Source organism: Lipophrys pholis, assembly GCF_963383615.2.
Source record: "Lipophrys pholis genome assembly, chromosome: 17".
Lineage (NCBI taxonomy): Eukaryota > Metazoa > Chordata > Actinopteri > Blenniiformes > Blenniidae > Lipophrys > Lipophrys pholis.
In genome coordinates, this window is record NC_137643.1 from 20,935,140 (window position 1) to 20,950,575 (window position 15,436).

General features: G+C 41.3%; 1 protein-coding gene across 1 annotated transcript; it reads right to left on the reverse strand.

Annotated features, from left to right (window-relative positions):
* Nucleotides 1-2,260: 2,260 nt before the first annotated feature.
* Nucleotides 2,261-8,956, reverse strand: LOC308123002 (CMP-N-acetylneuraminate-beta-galactosamide-alpha-2,3-sialyltransferase 1-like). Its single transcript, XM_080485216.1, has 7 exons — nucleotides 8,814-8,956; nucleotides 7,370-7,663; nucleotides 6,516-6,712; nucleotides 6,213-6,380; nucleotides 5,028-5,064; nucleotides 4,815-4,934; nucleotides 2,261-4,254 (listed from the first exon to the last, which is right to left on the reverse strand). Exons 1-7 carry the CDS (start codon nucleotides 8,814-8,816, stop codon nucleotides 4,072-4,074), a joined length of 1,002 nt encoding a protein of 333 aa, XP_080341342.1. The 5' UTR covers nucleotides 8,817-8,956; the 3' UTR covers nucleotides 2,261-4,071.
* Nucleotides 8,957-15,436: the final 6,480 nt, after the last annotated feature.

Here is a 15,436-nt window from a genome sequence, read left to right on the forward strand (position 1 = left end):
ATTTCTGGGATGTCATCACATAAGAAACCCACAATAATGCTTACCAGAGTTTTAATAGATTGAGTCAACAGTCAGCAGAATCCTCGACTCAAGTATGCTTCGTGTTAATATGGTATTTTAAGCTGGAAGTGCTTAAGGCCACTTTTACGAGTACCCAGGTTTTTACAAAAGCAGATATTTCCACCTGTTCATTTACAAAAAAAAATCTTTATTGACATGTACCCTCATATACACCTGGTTCAGAGCTGCTATGAGCAGCCAAACCTGTAGGGGGCAGTGTAGCGAGAATCCTGGAAAATACATACAAATTGTGATGTACATTTCCACCTACCCCCCCCTTTAGATGCAAATGGAGATAGAGTTTTTCAAAATCTTCATTGTTCATCATGTGTGGTGAGTTGTAGTTGTGTTTATGTGTAGATGCACTGCCCAAACATAGAAATATCACCGTTATTTTAAATATCCTGGCACGTATAAACTCGGCCTCAGTGAAACTTCCTGCAGAGTGTGCAAAATACTTTGTGAGTCGACTGTCCTGTCATGGGTTTTTTTTTACTCAAATTTCCAATTGCGAGGGCCAATGTGCCGTTTAGCAGCTTCCATATCAACTTGGTTCTATGACTGCAACTGCCTGTTTGAGCATGCGCCGCGTCCGCCATGGCAAGTCTAGATCGAGCAACAGCAAGATACGTGTTTACCAGAGACTTTTCTAAAAAAAAAATTTTTTAAGGAATTTCTGTGCTTCAGATGGGTGAAATGCCACGATTCAGCGATGGAAGGAGTCTGCAGATAAAAATAGATAATCCAGAGCAATTTAAAAAGATAAAAAGCTTGTTAAAATCCCTTTTGGTCAGCTTAGACGAACAACGAGAAGTGTCAAATATCAACTTCTCAGTTTGGAGAATGTTAAATTATTTAAAAGTGCCTGTGTAATATACAAATCCATGCATGGGATGGCCCCACCGCCCCGGGGAGTTTATGAAAAAAAACAACCCAAAAAACATCTTATTAATCCCAGATCAACCACCAGGGGGTGATTGTGTAATTTATTTTAGAAAGTCCTCTTTTGTCCAGAATGCCTTATCTGTCAAAGGTTGCACCAACTGGAATACTATATCTCCAGTTTTCCAAGAAAGCTCCACCGTTGTCGGTTTAAAAAAAAAAAAAGCAGTAGGGGATGTGATTTATCAACAACCAAACTTGTGATGCATATATATATATATATATAAAGAACAAAAACATGACAGTATGTCAAACCACTGATTATAAAGAGTAAGCACTTTAATATTTGTACTTTATGGTCGGTTTTTAGGAACAACTATTTTATCATCTTTGTCTTTGTTTTACCATTTTGTTTTTATTGTTTTTACATGTTTGTAACCTTGTATGGTTTTATGTGGGACAACAGATGGAATTTAGCCTTATATTTACAGTGACCTGGTGAAAAGATGGCCTGTTCATTAATATACACTGTCCCGTCCAAATAAACTAATAAATGAAATGAAGAAAGTGTAATCAGCGGTGTTTAATTTTCTTTAAGCACTCATATCCATAGTTGGTATGGACAAAAAACCCAAATGCAAGTACTCATACTCTCACGGTGGAAAATAGCTTTCAGCACATTCCTATTCGCATGTTTCGACCTCCTCACTTACAATGTATTTATATTTATTTTAACAAAGCTGTAGGGTGTGAACACGCTTTAAAATCATGGTACAACCAAGCCTTGAACTTCTTTTAACTATGATCAAATGGCTTTCCCAGGTCAAACTCTGGATTACTCCTTTTCTCACTAAGCTCATTCCTCAGCCTACTCATGGTATCGGTACACCTTCGCTGAAAGCATTCAAAAATTCTTTGTTGCCGTCAGTTTGCCTAAATAAGTCCACTGAAGCATGACGGCCATAGTTGACTTGTGTAAAACTGGTCTGATTTGTTGTTTTTATGTTGTCGTCAACTTTAGAACCACATATGGCCTCATGTGGCTCAAAGGATAACAATGAAGGGTGTTGGTGGGAAAACTTGGGTTACACACCTCCCGACTTGAACACTTTAAATGTCTGCATTCCAGTTAAATGAGCTGGCCTGGTCGGGTTAGGGCTATCCACCTGGACAACGGGAGAAATGTCTCCTAAAACATTTGACCAAGTCCAGTTGATCTGATTCATGTGTGTTGAGACGCCTCCTGGGTGTACAAAGATGTATAGACAGTCCAATTTTGCATCATGTATGTCAAAAAAGAAAGACATCAGAAAATTTAACAGTTTTGCGATTTATTTGAGTCTACCTGGACAGCATAGATTTTCTTGAGATAAGCTAATATTTGATGGTCAGTCTCAAAAATGTATTTGGTTTGGATTGATTGCAAAATCTTCTGGACGACATCCTGCGATAACAACAGTTGTTCGTTTGGCGGGGGCAGAGCCGAGAATTTTCACCCCTTCATTTGGTTCTGGTGGCGTTCACAGTCACTTTAGATACTGGATCAAACCGCATGGAAAATGTTACTGAAACAAACACTGACCAGAGAGAAAGTGAAGAAGAAACACGGCTCATTGATTGTTCCGGACCGAAAACCAGAAGTCCCACCACTTTAGCCCGTGGTGGCTATGCCCGTTAGCTCGTGGCTAACGGGTAGCCACAAACAACCAGGATATATAGTCTTCAGACAATAAATCAATCAGAGTTTTCCTCTTTACTTCTTCCTCTCTAGTCCACGTCTGGCCACGAGATATTTACCAACTTTTTCTTTCTGCGTCTAATTCTTCTGATTCGTGCGGTTAGCTTTGTTTGCTTACTACCCAGAATACATCGCGCACTATGTCACGTCCTCTCACCACGCCCGAGAGAAAGAGCATTTGTTGACGAATCGAGTCCCAGAGAGCTTGTTAGCGCCGGTTCAGAGTTCGTGGGCGTGTTCATGTCACCTAAAATGACATGGTTTTTCCCCGAAGAGACTCTGGTCCGGACCAAACAGTAGAATGTGACCACGCCCTCAGAGTGGGAGAACAACAGACACACCTGGAGTCTAATTTCTCCTTTAATTATACTTTTCTGTTACTACGGTGAAAACATGTAATTGGTTCAACAGATTCCCACACTCACCCATGACCTCGGGTATTTAAGTGTCTTACCGCCCGCGCTCGACTGCATTCTCGCCACAAAAAAGATGAAAAGGTAGGCAAATTGAAAAGTACATATAGGTTAAAATACTGTCTTTCTTTTATTGTCATGACTTGTCGGCTGCATTATAAAAGAGTCTTGCAACATTACAGTAAATGAAGTTTCACTCTTTGAAATAAATTAAGAGAAAAATGCATTATATATCAGACACTCATTTGAGTATTTAAACCCATTCAGCAAGATATTTGCAGACAATAAAAAAGAAGCCTTATGTGATTCTATGCAAATAAAACTCAGGATCACTGTGAATAAATAACAAAAATATACTCTCTGACACAAACTCCTATGAAAATGAACTACTGTGGTTTCAGTGGCAGCTGGCCAGTAGAGGGCAGACGTCAGTTCTGGTGTGTTCTCGCATGTTTCTACAAGATGTGTAATTTATCCGTTTTTATAGGAGAAATTGGCTGAAAAGCTGCGGGTCAGCTTCATCTTTCTCCATTATAGTTATTTTTAAATGCACACAAACATCAATGTGTTCAGATTTTTGCAAAAGCTTTGTTAAAGGTTTATAAATATTTAGATATGCTCATATTTAATAATGACTGAAAATCTAAGAGTTTAAACTTTTTTGCTTTTGTTTTGGTAAAGTCTTTTTTGAGGCACAATCCTAAAAGGCTTAGGTAGATTTTCAAACAACACATGAATCCATCTTTCTGAGGTTGGCTTTAGTTTTCCCCAAAACTCAGACTGACGGTCATTTCCAGTAAACCAGCCCCAAAACACACTGATTTACTAACAGGGACCAATGAAGCTTCTGCTTGTATTTGTTTACAAGCGGTCCTAAAAGAGTCGTCCTAATAAGTGCTCTGAACACACAGGATTTAAGTTCACAACACTGAAACTGAAGAATGATGAAGAATGATGAAGAGCCCCACCTAAGACATTTCACCACCAGTCGCCACTGTGTGGTACATGAAACTGAATTTTCAGTGTCTGGTGTAATTTCTCAATGACTTTGTATTCGTGATTTCCAGCGTGTGGTCCAGTTCTGAAACGTTTGTTTTTGAGGTCTTCAAAGTAATGGTTCCAGTTCCCGTCTCTGTCGGCTCCAAATCCAAAAACGTTAACCTGAAGAAACAAACGTAAAAACCGTCCGTGTCATTAGCAGGTTTTTCATGGTATCGTCCTCACGGAATGGCAGAAGCACTGAAAGCGATCTACTCTTCATGTAGAGCCACTAGTGGGTGCTGTTGGTTGTTTTTTGTGATTAAACCAAACAGAGAGAACAATACGTTAGAAACGTTAACAACGGGAGTACCTTGGACAGTCATATGGACAAAATCACCCAAAAGGCCCAAAGCACAACAATATTTACATTGTAGTTACTCAGAAGCTTGTGTCTCTGGTTCACATCTGTATTTTGATGATCAGACAACAGATCAAGGTTTATTTAAAGAGATGGAAAAATAATGTCAGAGGAATCAATCAATCGTAAAAGTTCACTAAAAATTATAATGGGAGGATGTAGAATTGAAATGTGTTGAGTGATATTTGTGAAATGCTCTAACATAATTACATTAAAATATTTATCTTCCGTGTGAGTTCACCAAAATTGCAGGTCGATCATCATCATTGACATTTTAACCAGTTTGTCTTCACTGGTCAAGGACTTAAACTCCAGAGCCTACCTCATCACACATCTGCATGCTGAGAGCGACGGTTAGGAAGCCAGTGGAGGGATAACTTCCCTTGTTCTCCAGCCAGGCTTCATGAACATACCTCATGAAAGCTGGATTGAGGATCATCACCTGTTTTCAAACAGGAAGAACGTCTTACATTAAACGCAGTGAGGGATTATTTCATATCAGTCTTAATAAAAAAAACACCTTCAAGTTACTCACCAAGTCCTTGTTGGCTATCCTGGTGGAGGTCTTAGCACTGTTTTCCATGTGGAAGATAGGAGAGAATAGACGAGCATCAAGCAGGTGTTTTTAGTAAATGAATGCAAATGATAGACTTTCCATCACCTCAGCATCTGTTCATCCCTGATGATGCTTTGTTTATGGTTCCTCTCCCTGCAGGGCTAAATACAGACCAATGAGGTCCAGTGATCAGACAATATTAGCGGTGAATATCAACTATAAAACTAGAATACGGACTGGGAGCCAGAATACTAGACTCCAAAGCAACAGAAAAAATTAATCAATCACACAGCTTCCGATCCTACTACACACTCCATACCAAATCTAAACTGTCATATAACCACAGCAGGTTAAGTTTGGATGGACGTTCTCTGTTTTGCCATTACACGGTTAACTTCACACTTCATCACACGTCAGATGATGCTTGCAGACGCAGCAGAAACATGTCAGCCAGGTAAAAAAACTTTTCCTGCATTTTCCTGTCGTTAAAGAAGAATCCATAACATATGTATTTATAACGACAAAATGAACACAATTCAACTTTCACTTCTATAGCGCTTTTCAACTGTGTGAGCTGTCCCAAAGCGCTTTACATCTTTGATCACATTCAGCCATTTACACGCCAATAGAGTCTCTCCGTTGGGAACAATACGGGGTTCAGTGTCTCGACAGGTGGCGGCGGGAATCAAACCTGCAACCTTCCGATTGAATCGTGGGCAATTTTGCAGTCTTGAGTTCCCAGGATGACCTGTGGCGGCACGTTCAGAACCTCTGTGCTACTTTTTGTAACCTTCAGAGTCTACAGTGCAGGAGGCATGAGGATCTTTCTCAAAACAATTCAGTGACTTTGTCTCTTCGTGCAAGAATAACGGAATAAAATTGTCTTCAACTTCGGGTTTTCTATCTCCCTGAGGGTTTTTCCTCTCGGACATTCTCCTGACATTCACAGAGAACACATAAAAGGTGCCAATGCAGTTTTCTTTGTGTCTTTTTTCTGTGTTCAATAACAATGTTCATTTAACAACAACAACAACAACAAAAAATGCTAAAAAGCATACAGGTAGTATTTCATTGGCTCCTTAGTCTATAAACTGTGACTTTGCAACGTGAATATCGTCCTAACCAAGTTAACCAGAACACAGACAGGAACTGTGTGTAACTTACTTTGGCTTAAACTGATTTTGGAGCCACAACAAATCGTTCGTGTTGAAAGAGAAAAACACGAGTCTGGAAGTGTTGCCCAGTCTGGTGGCGCTCTGTGGATACATGACATGATGAGTGGTTTTGCTTCCAACATCTTCTTCAAAGCCTTTGGTTGGACCCCGATTCATTCTGAAACGTACACAGGGACACACTTTTAATTTTGCACTGTTAAAAGTACATCCTTGGACAATGAGACATACTATGGGACACTGGATTCTGGTTAAATTGAAGTAATGCTGATTGTTGACTCACAAACAGGTTTACCTTATAACGATGTCATGCAAATCTATCAGACGTCCGTAGTGTGACCCCTTCAAATTCCCAGAATTCCCCACCACGGCACAAGACCTGCAGCGGCTCGGACTCGGTCCGACCACACCTGGAATAGGCGGGATTATCTGAAACAGTCTGTCCAGAGTCTTGTCGTAGAAGGTGTAGTTGCGTTTTTCCCCCTGTAAACGCTAAAGAGAAAGAGAGAAAGACTGTCTTTACCAATTTACAACCTTCACAGTTTATTTGTCGCGTCGTGGCTGAACCCCAGCCGTCACCTCCCTGTTCCATAGACACGTGAAGGTGAGAAGCACACGAGGCTCCCCCAAACTAAATCCTGATGATTTCATTTATCGTTCCACCAAAAACACCTGGAAATGAATTGATCGAAATACAAAAGTACAATTCCTTTAGCCCACGTGTCTTTGCACCCAGACGACCACAGTTTGTGTGTGTAGCTCGAATGATGCTGGACTAGTCCAAATGCACTTTTCTGTTTTTTCCTGTTTTGTTTTTACTCCATCTGTTCACTACAGCGATAATGTATGGGCGTTATATTAAAGAAACAAAATAAAAATACAGAGGATTGGTTTTAATCTCTTGCATAGATTGTCGCACTGCCTGAAGGATTCATGAAAAAAAAAAAGGCACCTTCTCGTTTGTCAGCTTGTTCATAAGAAACCAAACATCGAACAGGTCAAAGTATGTCACTTGTTTCTGTTAAAAACACTTTTGAGGAAAAACATGGATTTCTTACATCTTTAACTAACTCAGTCATTGATCATGAGGTACCATTATGAGTCATGTTGTGTTTGTGTTTTTTAATGCAGATATGAGTCAGTATTTACCTTCCACCAGTTGAAATCCACCTCTGAAGTGTTATGATCTTTAGACAAAAAGGGTTGTGGAGCTGTATTGATCAGCGTCCTGAACCAAGGATCTCCGTCTGTTAAACATTTGCGGCAGGCGCAAACAGGAGACGCCCAGAGGTTGTAGCCGGGCAGGGAGAGATCCCATGAATACGTAAGAAATACAGCAAATGAAACAAATGATGTCATGCACACCAGGACAGAAATGGCTCTTTTAAATTGTCCCGCTTTGCGCATCATCTTTAGCTGCCTCGGTGTGGAAAGGCTCCAAAGCTGTGGACACAACAGGAAGAGAATGAATGAAAATAAAAGTGTTTCAGATCAATGCAGAATATGTGCTGTAATTTTCCACTGTTCCAAACATCCACAAAGATAGCTCTTACAATTAGGAGATGGCAAATGACAAAGAAAATGCTCTTATTCCTGTATTATTCTAGAAATCCCTGGTTGAGTCTGAATATCAATGTGACTATCAGTTTCAGATAGATATGTGCCTTTATGTTATGCAATGGTAGCTTATCACGTTGCTTTGCAGATGACGAGTACTCATACGTAAGCAATTCGTATCTGAACTTCACCCTTACAAGATCGAGCTTCACCCTGTCAATCATTGTTTAAGATGGACCAAACGATCGAAATCTGACTTCATGTACATTTTAAGTTGCTTTACAATGACATTAAATGACTAACAGTCGCTCACAATGAGTGTTGGAAGTTAGTCTTCATGGGCATGTAGCGCCATTCAGACACACGGCGAGTCACAGCGCAAAGAAACACGATGAAATAATCTTAATATCGAGTTTAACATTAAGTAAATGCTTTATGAAGATAGCATTAATATAACATGCAAGCTGTATTGTTTAATGGAAGAAGTGGACCAGTACTAGTGTTTTAAGTCTTGATTTAAAAGGAGTGAGTGTGTCAGCAGCAGGACGTTTGTTCCACAGGTGAGGAGCGTAGGAACTAAAAACTGCTTCTGACTGAGTAAATCTCTTCCTGAGGACCTCGGAAGTCTCCATGTTTGACACTCTACAAGTAAACCTAAGATGTATTTAGGCCCCAGACCATTTAAAGTTTAATCAACCGGCCAGAAATCCTCTAGTTCTTGCAATATTCTCCAGAAGGCAGTGATCTGATTTCATTATTGTCTTAACGTGGTGGTTGGATTTCAGGTGTCACTTCATAATCATTCCCAGGCGTCTGGCTTCATTTGTCCTGAGTCCAGACTGACCTTTTAACCTTTCCACACTTGAACGTCAAAGAAAATGAAGTTGAGCTTGATCCGGATGTTCAATAAAGATCAGTCGGACATTTGAAGGAAGTATAACATGCGCGGCGGTAAAGCATGCTTTCCTCTCGTACCTACCTGGAAGAAAAGGCACCCAGGCGAGGAAAAAGAGTGACGAAACGTGAAGTTACCCACCATACGAGTTGCAGTTCCCACTGGCGAAATAAAGCTTTCCCACTATGGCAGAGTCCCACGTTTCCAGCACAAATGGACCTCTGCAAAGAGCTTCTAGGAACAAAACCAGTGAAACATCGTCTGGAACCGCTGCAGCAACAAGTGAGGCCGACTACATAATACACAGCGATGGTGCTGGTGGTTGTTATTCATTCATCAAGCTTTATAACCCTCAAGTGATGTGTCATGAAAAGTCGGTTTTACAGCCAACAATATATTATGCCGTCTGCTACCTTCTCACCGTTGAACACTAGCAATGCATATTGTTTGTATTCTTTGTTTGGTCAATGCTTAGAAAGGAAAATAGAGCGCGATATCATGTCTTCACAGCTCACAAGGTCATATTGATATAAAACATTGACTGGTTGGAGTGTGGATGAGACCGTAAAGGCGAAAGGTTTGGGAGTGAAAGGGTTAAAGCACGGCCTTCATGACTACAAGAGATCTTTTTGTGATTTTAAAAGAGGAAGGAACGAAAACAGTAAAGGCGCTCAAGCATGCGGGGGACCCGACAGGTGGCGATGAATATCAAGCTTCTCATACTTGTCGATGTGTGAAGGAAGCTAAGGTGAGGTAATGTTGTGACGCATCCTGTCATTCCTGTATGTCTCACTCCTTATCGTCACTGACATGGAAAACATGAACAACAATATGAACTAGATAAGATAAGATCATATATCCTTTATTTATCTCACATGTGGAGGAATTTGCAGCGGTACAACAGGATAGTAAAAAAGAAAAACTCACATAGCAGGAACTAAAACAAAACAGATAACAATACAATATACTGAAATAGAAATAGATAGATATCAAATATTATGCACACGGTGCATATAAGGGTGGACATGTACAGAATATGGGGGTGGATGTATTGCACATAGTGAATACGTTTTTATAGATTATTATTGTTATCGCCCAGTTGGAGTGGAGTGATATTGTCCGGTGGTGGTGTGCAGTGGTCTACTGGGAGCAGGCTTGGTTGAAGAGTCTGACTGCAGCAGGGAGGAAGGACCGGCGATGTCTCTCCTTCAGACACCGCGGGTGGAGAAGCCTGTCACTGAAGGAGCTGCCCAGTGATGTGACGGTACCATGTAGGGGGTGGGAGACGGTCTCCCACCCCCTACATGGTACCGTCACATCACTGGGCCTGTCACTGAAGGAGCTGCCCAGTGATGTGACGGTACCATGTAGGGGGTGGGAGACGGTCTCCATCAGGGATGAAAGCTTCTTCAACATCCTCCTGTCTCCCACCGCCTCCACAGGGTCCAGGAGGGGCAGCCCAGGACAGAGCTGGCCTTCCTCACCAGTTTGTTCAGTTGGTTCCTGTCTGCAGCCGTAGTGCTGCTGCTCCAGCAGACCACTCCATAGAAAATGGCTGATGCCACCACTGAGTCATAAAAGGTCCTCAGGAGCGCCCCCTGCACTCCAGAGGACCCGAGTCTCCGCAGCAGACTGTACTATAAGATCAAAACAGTGCTTCCGATAACAACAGGCTTCTTTAACTGAATGAGGTTGATCACCTCGGACAGAATCGGCTCTCTACGTCATAACTCGAGTCTCGCTCTGTGTCCTGCTGCTCATACAACATTTCATATATATTTTTAAATAAAGAAGGAATTTTTCATAATTTTAATGATTTTTTTCTTTCTTTCATTAGTAATGAAATTCAATAACTTCCCTCTGACGAACTGTGCTGGATGAAAAACAGCTTAACCACGTCCATGGTCACTACATCATCGTCTAGTCATCTAAATATAAGCAAAAATGAATGTTAGTAGTTTTACCCGGGAAAATCAAGTTCAACTTAGATTTCTTAGTCGCAAGCAGAAGAGAACAGTCTTGTCGGAGATCACTCAATACAAGGTCTTCTGCCTGACCCTACATAGCGTAATGGAATACTTTTGGTTTTTTTTCAAGACTGGCAGATCAGCCAGATCAATCCTTTAAAATAACTTTCTTTTCCACATTCATGATGCTCCTCACAAGTCTCATATCATATTGGCTCGTGAGACTCGTGGTGGGCATTCCTTCCCCAGGACAGAGACGCAGCTCCAGCTTGCGTTTTGATTGTGTGTCAGACCAGAGTTACCTTTTCAGGCCATTCTTTCTCATTCCTTCAGCGTGCTCTCTCTCTCGCTCTCTTCTTTTTTATTTCTCTTTTTTTCTTCTATTTTCACCTTTTTAAATTCTTTTTTTCTTTTTTTACTCTTTTATTCCTTATTCTTTTGTTTTCTTATTTCCCTTATTTCCTTTTTTTCCCTCTTTTTTTCTTGTGCGTGCTCTCTTTTATGTCCCAGCATGCCACCGTGAGAGAGGGGAGGGAGTTAATTCGTCCCTGGTATGACTCAGATGTGTCGCATTATATATGTATCTGCATTTTTGTTGTTGTTTAACATAAAGATTAGAACAAAAAAGCTTGTGTGACCATTATTGTTAATACAAATGTAAATTGGCATTACAAATGAGATATAGTACATATAATGTTGTAACGTTTAAGCTTTATGATTAATGTCATGAATCATGAAATGCATGTGTTTGTAAATTCAGTCACAATGGTGTACCTCCACATATAATATGGACACCGTGTGTGTGCGTTCAAAGTTGAAAATCAGACACACTGCATTGATTTTAATTGTACAAAAAGATCTTTGTGGAGATAATATTTAGATTTTTGATAGATTTTTTTTTCCACTACTCTTGAAGACTCACTTTCTATGAACCCATTAATCTTTAATCTAGTTTTTTGCATGTTATCTTTTTCTGTCCGGTACGTGTCTATCTCTGTGTGTACTGCTGCTGACAACAATGTGGATTTCTCCACTGTGCGATCACTAAATTCTTATCTTATCTTAACCTGTGCAAGAAGGTAGAATCAACAGTGTCAGTTCAGAAAGGCCCTCAGCTGTGCTTCTTAAACAGAGCATAGCCCCCCCAGCAAAGGTACTTGTATTTCTGAATACGAGCTTCTATGTACCCCGGTGGTTCCCCTGCGATTTGTTCTTTGGGGTGTTGGAGCCATGAGTGATGAGCTGGTTATTTTTAAGTCAGGCCTCTCCAGAACTCTTAACGTCAACTAATTGAGCCAAATAGGAAACAGCAGCTCGTTTACTGGCAGCTTTGAAGTTTAGCCAGTTACCACATGGGAAAAAAACAATAAAAAAAAAAAACAAGCCACTGCTCAACGGAGTTATTAGAAATAAAAAGTCTGCCATCATAACTTTACTTCACCTTGCTATTCTTCACATATTGACAAACATGGGTATCTTGATAACCATGTCCACCTTCCAGTCAGCGTCCCCTGTGCATGAGTTTCACCTGTCATTTCCTTCCCCAGCGTTTGAAACGCCTCCTCTCTTGTCTCGGTGCAAGATTGTCTCTGTGAAACACGTTCCATATGTCAAAGGAAACACGAGTAGTATGAGCGTGCATCTCCAGCAGCACCCTGCACCGTAAGCACCCTGACGTTTCACCTGATGACAGTCAAGGACTTGAGAAGGAAACACCAATGAAAAAAACAACAGTCTATTGAGAAAGGTTTTCAACAGATCTCTAGTCCTACTACCTACCGACCTTCCTACCTACCTACTAACCTTCCTTCCTACCTACCTACCTTCCTACGTACCGACCTTCTTTCCTACCAACCGACCTACCTACCAACCTTCCTTCCTACGTACCGACCTTCTTTCCTACCTACTGACCGACCGACCGACCTACCTACCTACCAACCTTCCTTCCTACCTACCTACCTACCTACATATCTACCTATCGACGACCTTTCTTCCTACTGACCTACCTACCTACCTTCCTACGTTCCGACTTTCCTTCCTAGCGACTGACCTACCGACCTACCTTCCTTCCTGCCTACCTGCCTGCCTACCTACCTACCTACCTACCTACCTACCTACCTACCGATCTACCTACCTACCCACCTACCTACGTACCAACCTTCCTACCTACCTACCTATTCTATTCTGTCTCTTCTAAAAGGTCAAAATTGTCAGAAAACCGCAGGAAGGGAAGGATGAAACAGCTGAAAATGTAAAGAAATGTTTACCATCTTAACCTGTAACTGAAACTTTATAAACACAACATAAGATACAGTTTTTGAAGGTGTTTTACAAACGTTTTGTAGTCTCATCGTTTTGCAGCTGCAGGTAAATCAGATTTCGTGGAAAATCACGTAAATGTCTCTTTTGATTGTAAAGGCTGCCGAGCCCTGCTTTAACTCTTTCACTCCTGTCATCCAGTGTCATCGACACTCCAACCTTCAGGTCGTTATGTAATCTAGTCACTGTTTTATATCATCTCTACCATGATAATGATGACGGTATTAGCTGTGTCCTGAATACAGATTTGTAAACTCAATATGTGCCTTAAGCTCAGTATTTAGTACGCAGTGTAATAGAATAGTCATGTATATATTTCACTTTCTAAACATTGACGAAAAAAAACATGCATTTCTGGTGTTTACCTGTGAGAAGGTAGCAGACCTCATGATTTATTGTTGGCTGTAAAGCAGATAGAACCTTGACTCTTTATGACGCTTCACCTGGAGTTATAAAGCTTAACAAGTGAATGACAACCACCAGCACCAGCATTGTGTATTATGGAGTCAGTCTCATTGATTGCTGTTCCTCCAGCATTTCCAGGGGATATTCTACTTGTTTTGTTTTCCTAAAAAAGGTCCTAGACGTTCTTGGCAGGGTTCCACTTGGACTTGAAATGTGTGACTCTACCATAGTGGGAAAACCATTTATTCTCAATAAGCATTTACTTTATTTATCCTCTTTTTTTATGCTGTTCTTAATCACTTAGTTTGAATGTATTTCATAGACTTATCATATTACGTAACACATTTTACAACTTAGGCTCGGCCAGTAAGTTTTTATTGTCAGCCACTCGGACCCATTGATACGCCCGACGGAAATGACTTTCCACCCATCAACTGGCAGAGTTGGAGATTTGTTTTGGAACACAGCATTATCCGGTTGATTTGCAGATTAAACATTTATATCGTATGATAAGATTAAGTGGATGTTTGGAACGGTGGAAAACGTACTGTTCTTACGACTATGGCTCATTCTCAGAAGTGGCCAGGAAATCACATTTATTTTAAAAATGTTCTTCACAATCTTTAACTCAAATTGCATTTCTTCGAGAATTACAGCAGATATTCTGCATTGATCGGAAACAGTTTAAAGTTGATTGATTATCTTCCTGTTGTGTCCACAGCTTTGGGGCATTTCCACACCGAGGCAGCTAAAGATGATCTGCAAACTGGGAAAATTTAACCCTCCTGTCGTGTTCGGGTCAAATCTGACCGATTTACAACTTAAAACACTCATAAATGTAGTGTTTTACATCCGATTGCCTCAAGGCCTTATGATATCCTCCACACTATGCACTTAAACATATAAAAGTGATGATCACCTCTTTCATTGAATTCTGAGTGTTTTAATCAACCTTGTTACAGCTTTGGTGTTCCCGGTCAAAAGTGACCGCCATAGGAAATGAATGGGTATCCAGACTATATTCACCCATAGTGATCCTCCCACGTGAACCAACTTCCAGACTAATCAATGTATCATCTTCACACAGACCACATATATATATAGCTTGATGTTTGCCTTGCACTCCTTTGACTCTGAGCACAATGAGTCAGCGACTGACCAAGCGGTTCTCTGTCGAAGAGGTTCTGGTCCAGCTTTTTGGACATGATGAAGAGGGCACTGAAATTGAACCAGAGATAGAGGAGGATGTCTTGGAAGTGGAAGACAACACAGATTTTGATCCAGACTTTGAGGAGATTGGCCAGTCAGCAGATGGGAGAGGGAGAGGCACCTGAAGAACAGGCACCTGAGGAGACATTCCAGTCCAAGAATGGACACTTGCTCTGGTCTTCATCCCCCCAGGACAGAGGACGAAGAGCGAGAGTGGAAAACATCATAAAGATGACGCCAGGGCCAACACGGTGGATGGCATCAAGTCCAGCTTCCAGCTCTTTTTACCAGAGTCTATCAAGGGAATTATACTGAAGATGACAAACCTGGGGGGGGGAGCTGACAGCCCTCTGGCCAGTGGCACTGTTCCATAACATCATTGATGTGTCTACTATCAATGCATATGTGGTGTCGACAGCCATCAACCCAACCTGGAATCAGGGGAAGAGTTTGAAGAGGAAACTTTTCCTAGCAGAGCTGGGGAAAGCTTTGGTGACTCCTCTTATTCAATGGCACCAGCACATTCCCCGCACACCAGCCTCTGCCAGTCTGGATTGGAGTGTGCGAGCCCCAGCCCGAGCCGCTGCCCTGGCTGGTCTCCCCCAACAAGGACATGGGCAGAAAAGGAAGTGCTGTGAGCTCTGTGCCCCTAGAGACAACAAAACATGTCTGAGATGCTGCAAATGTGATGCCTGTGTTTGTAAGATTCCCTCTGACCTGAGTGTCACATGCCACTCATCTGCATAAATTCACACCCACCCACACACGTTGAGTTTGGTCTTCCATTTATCTTTCACATTACACGTTCATATTGTAATCCATTTTCTATCAATTTTTGGCCTATTTGTATTTTCACTGCCGTTA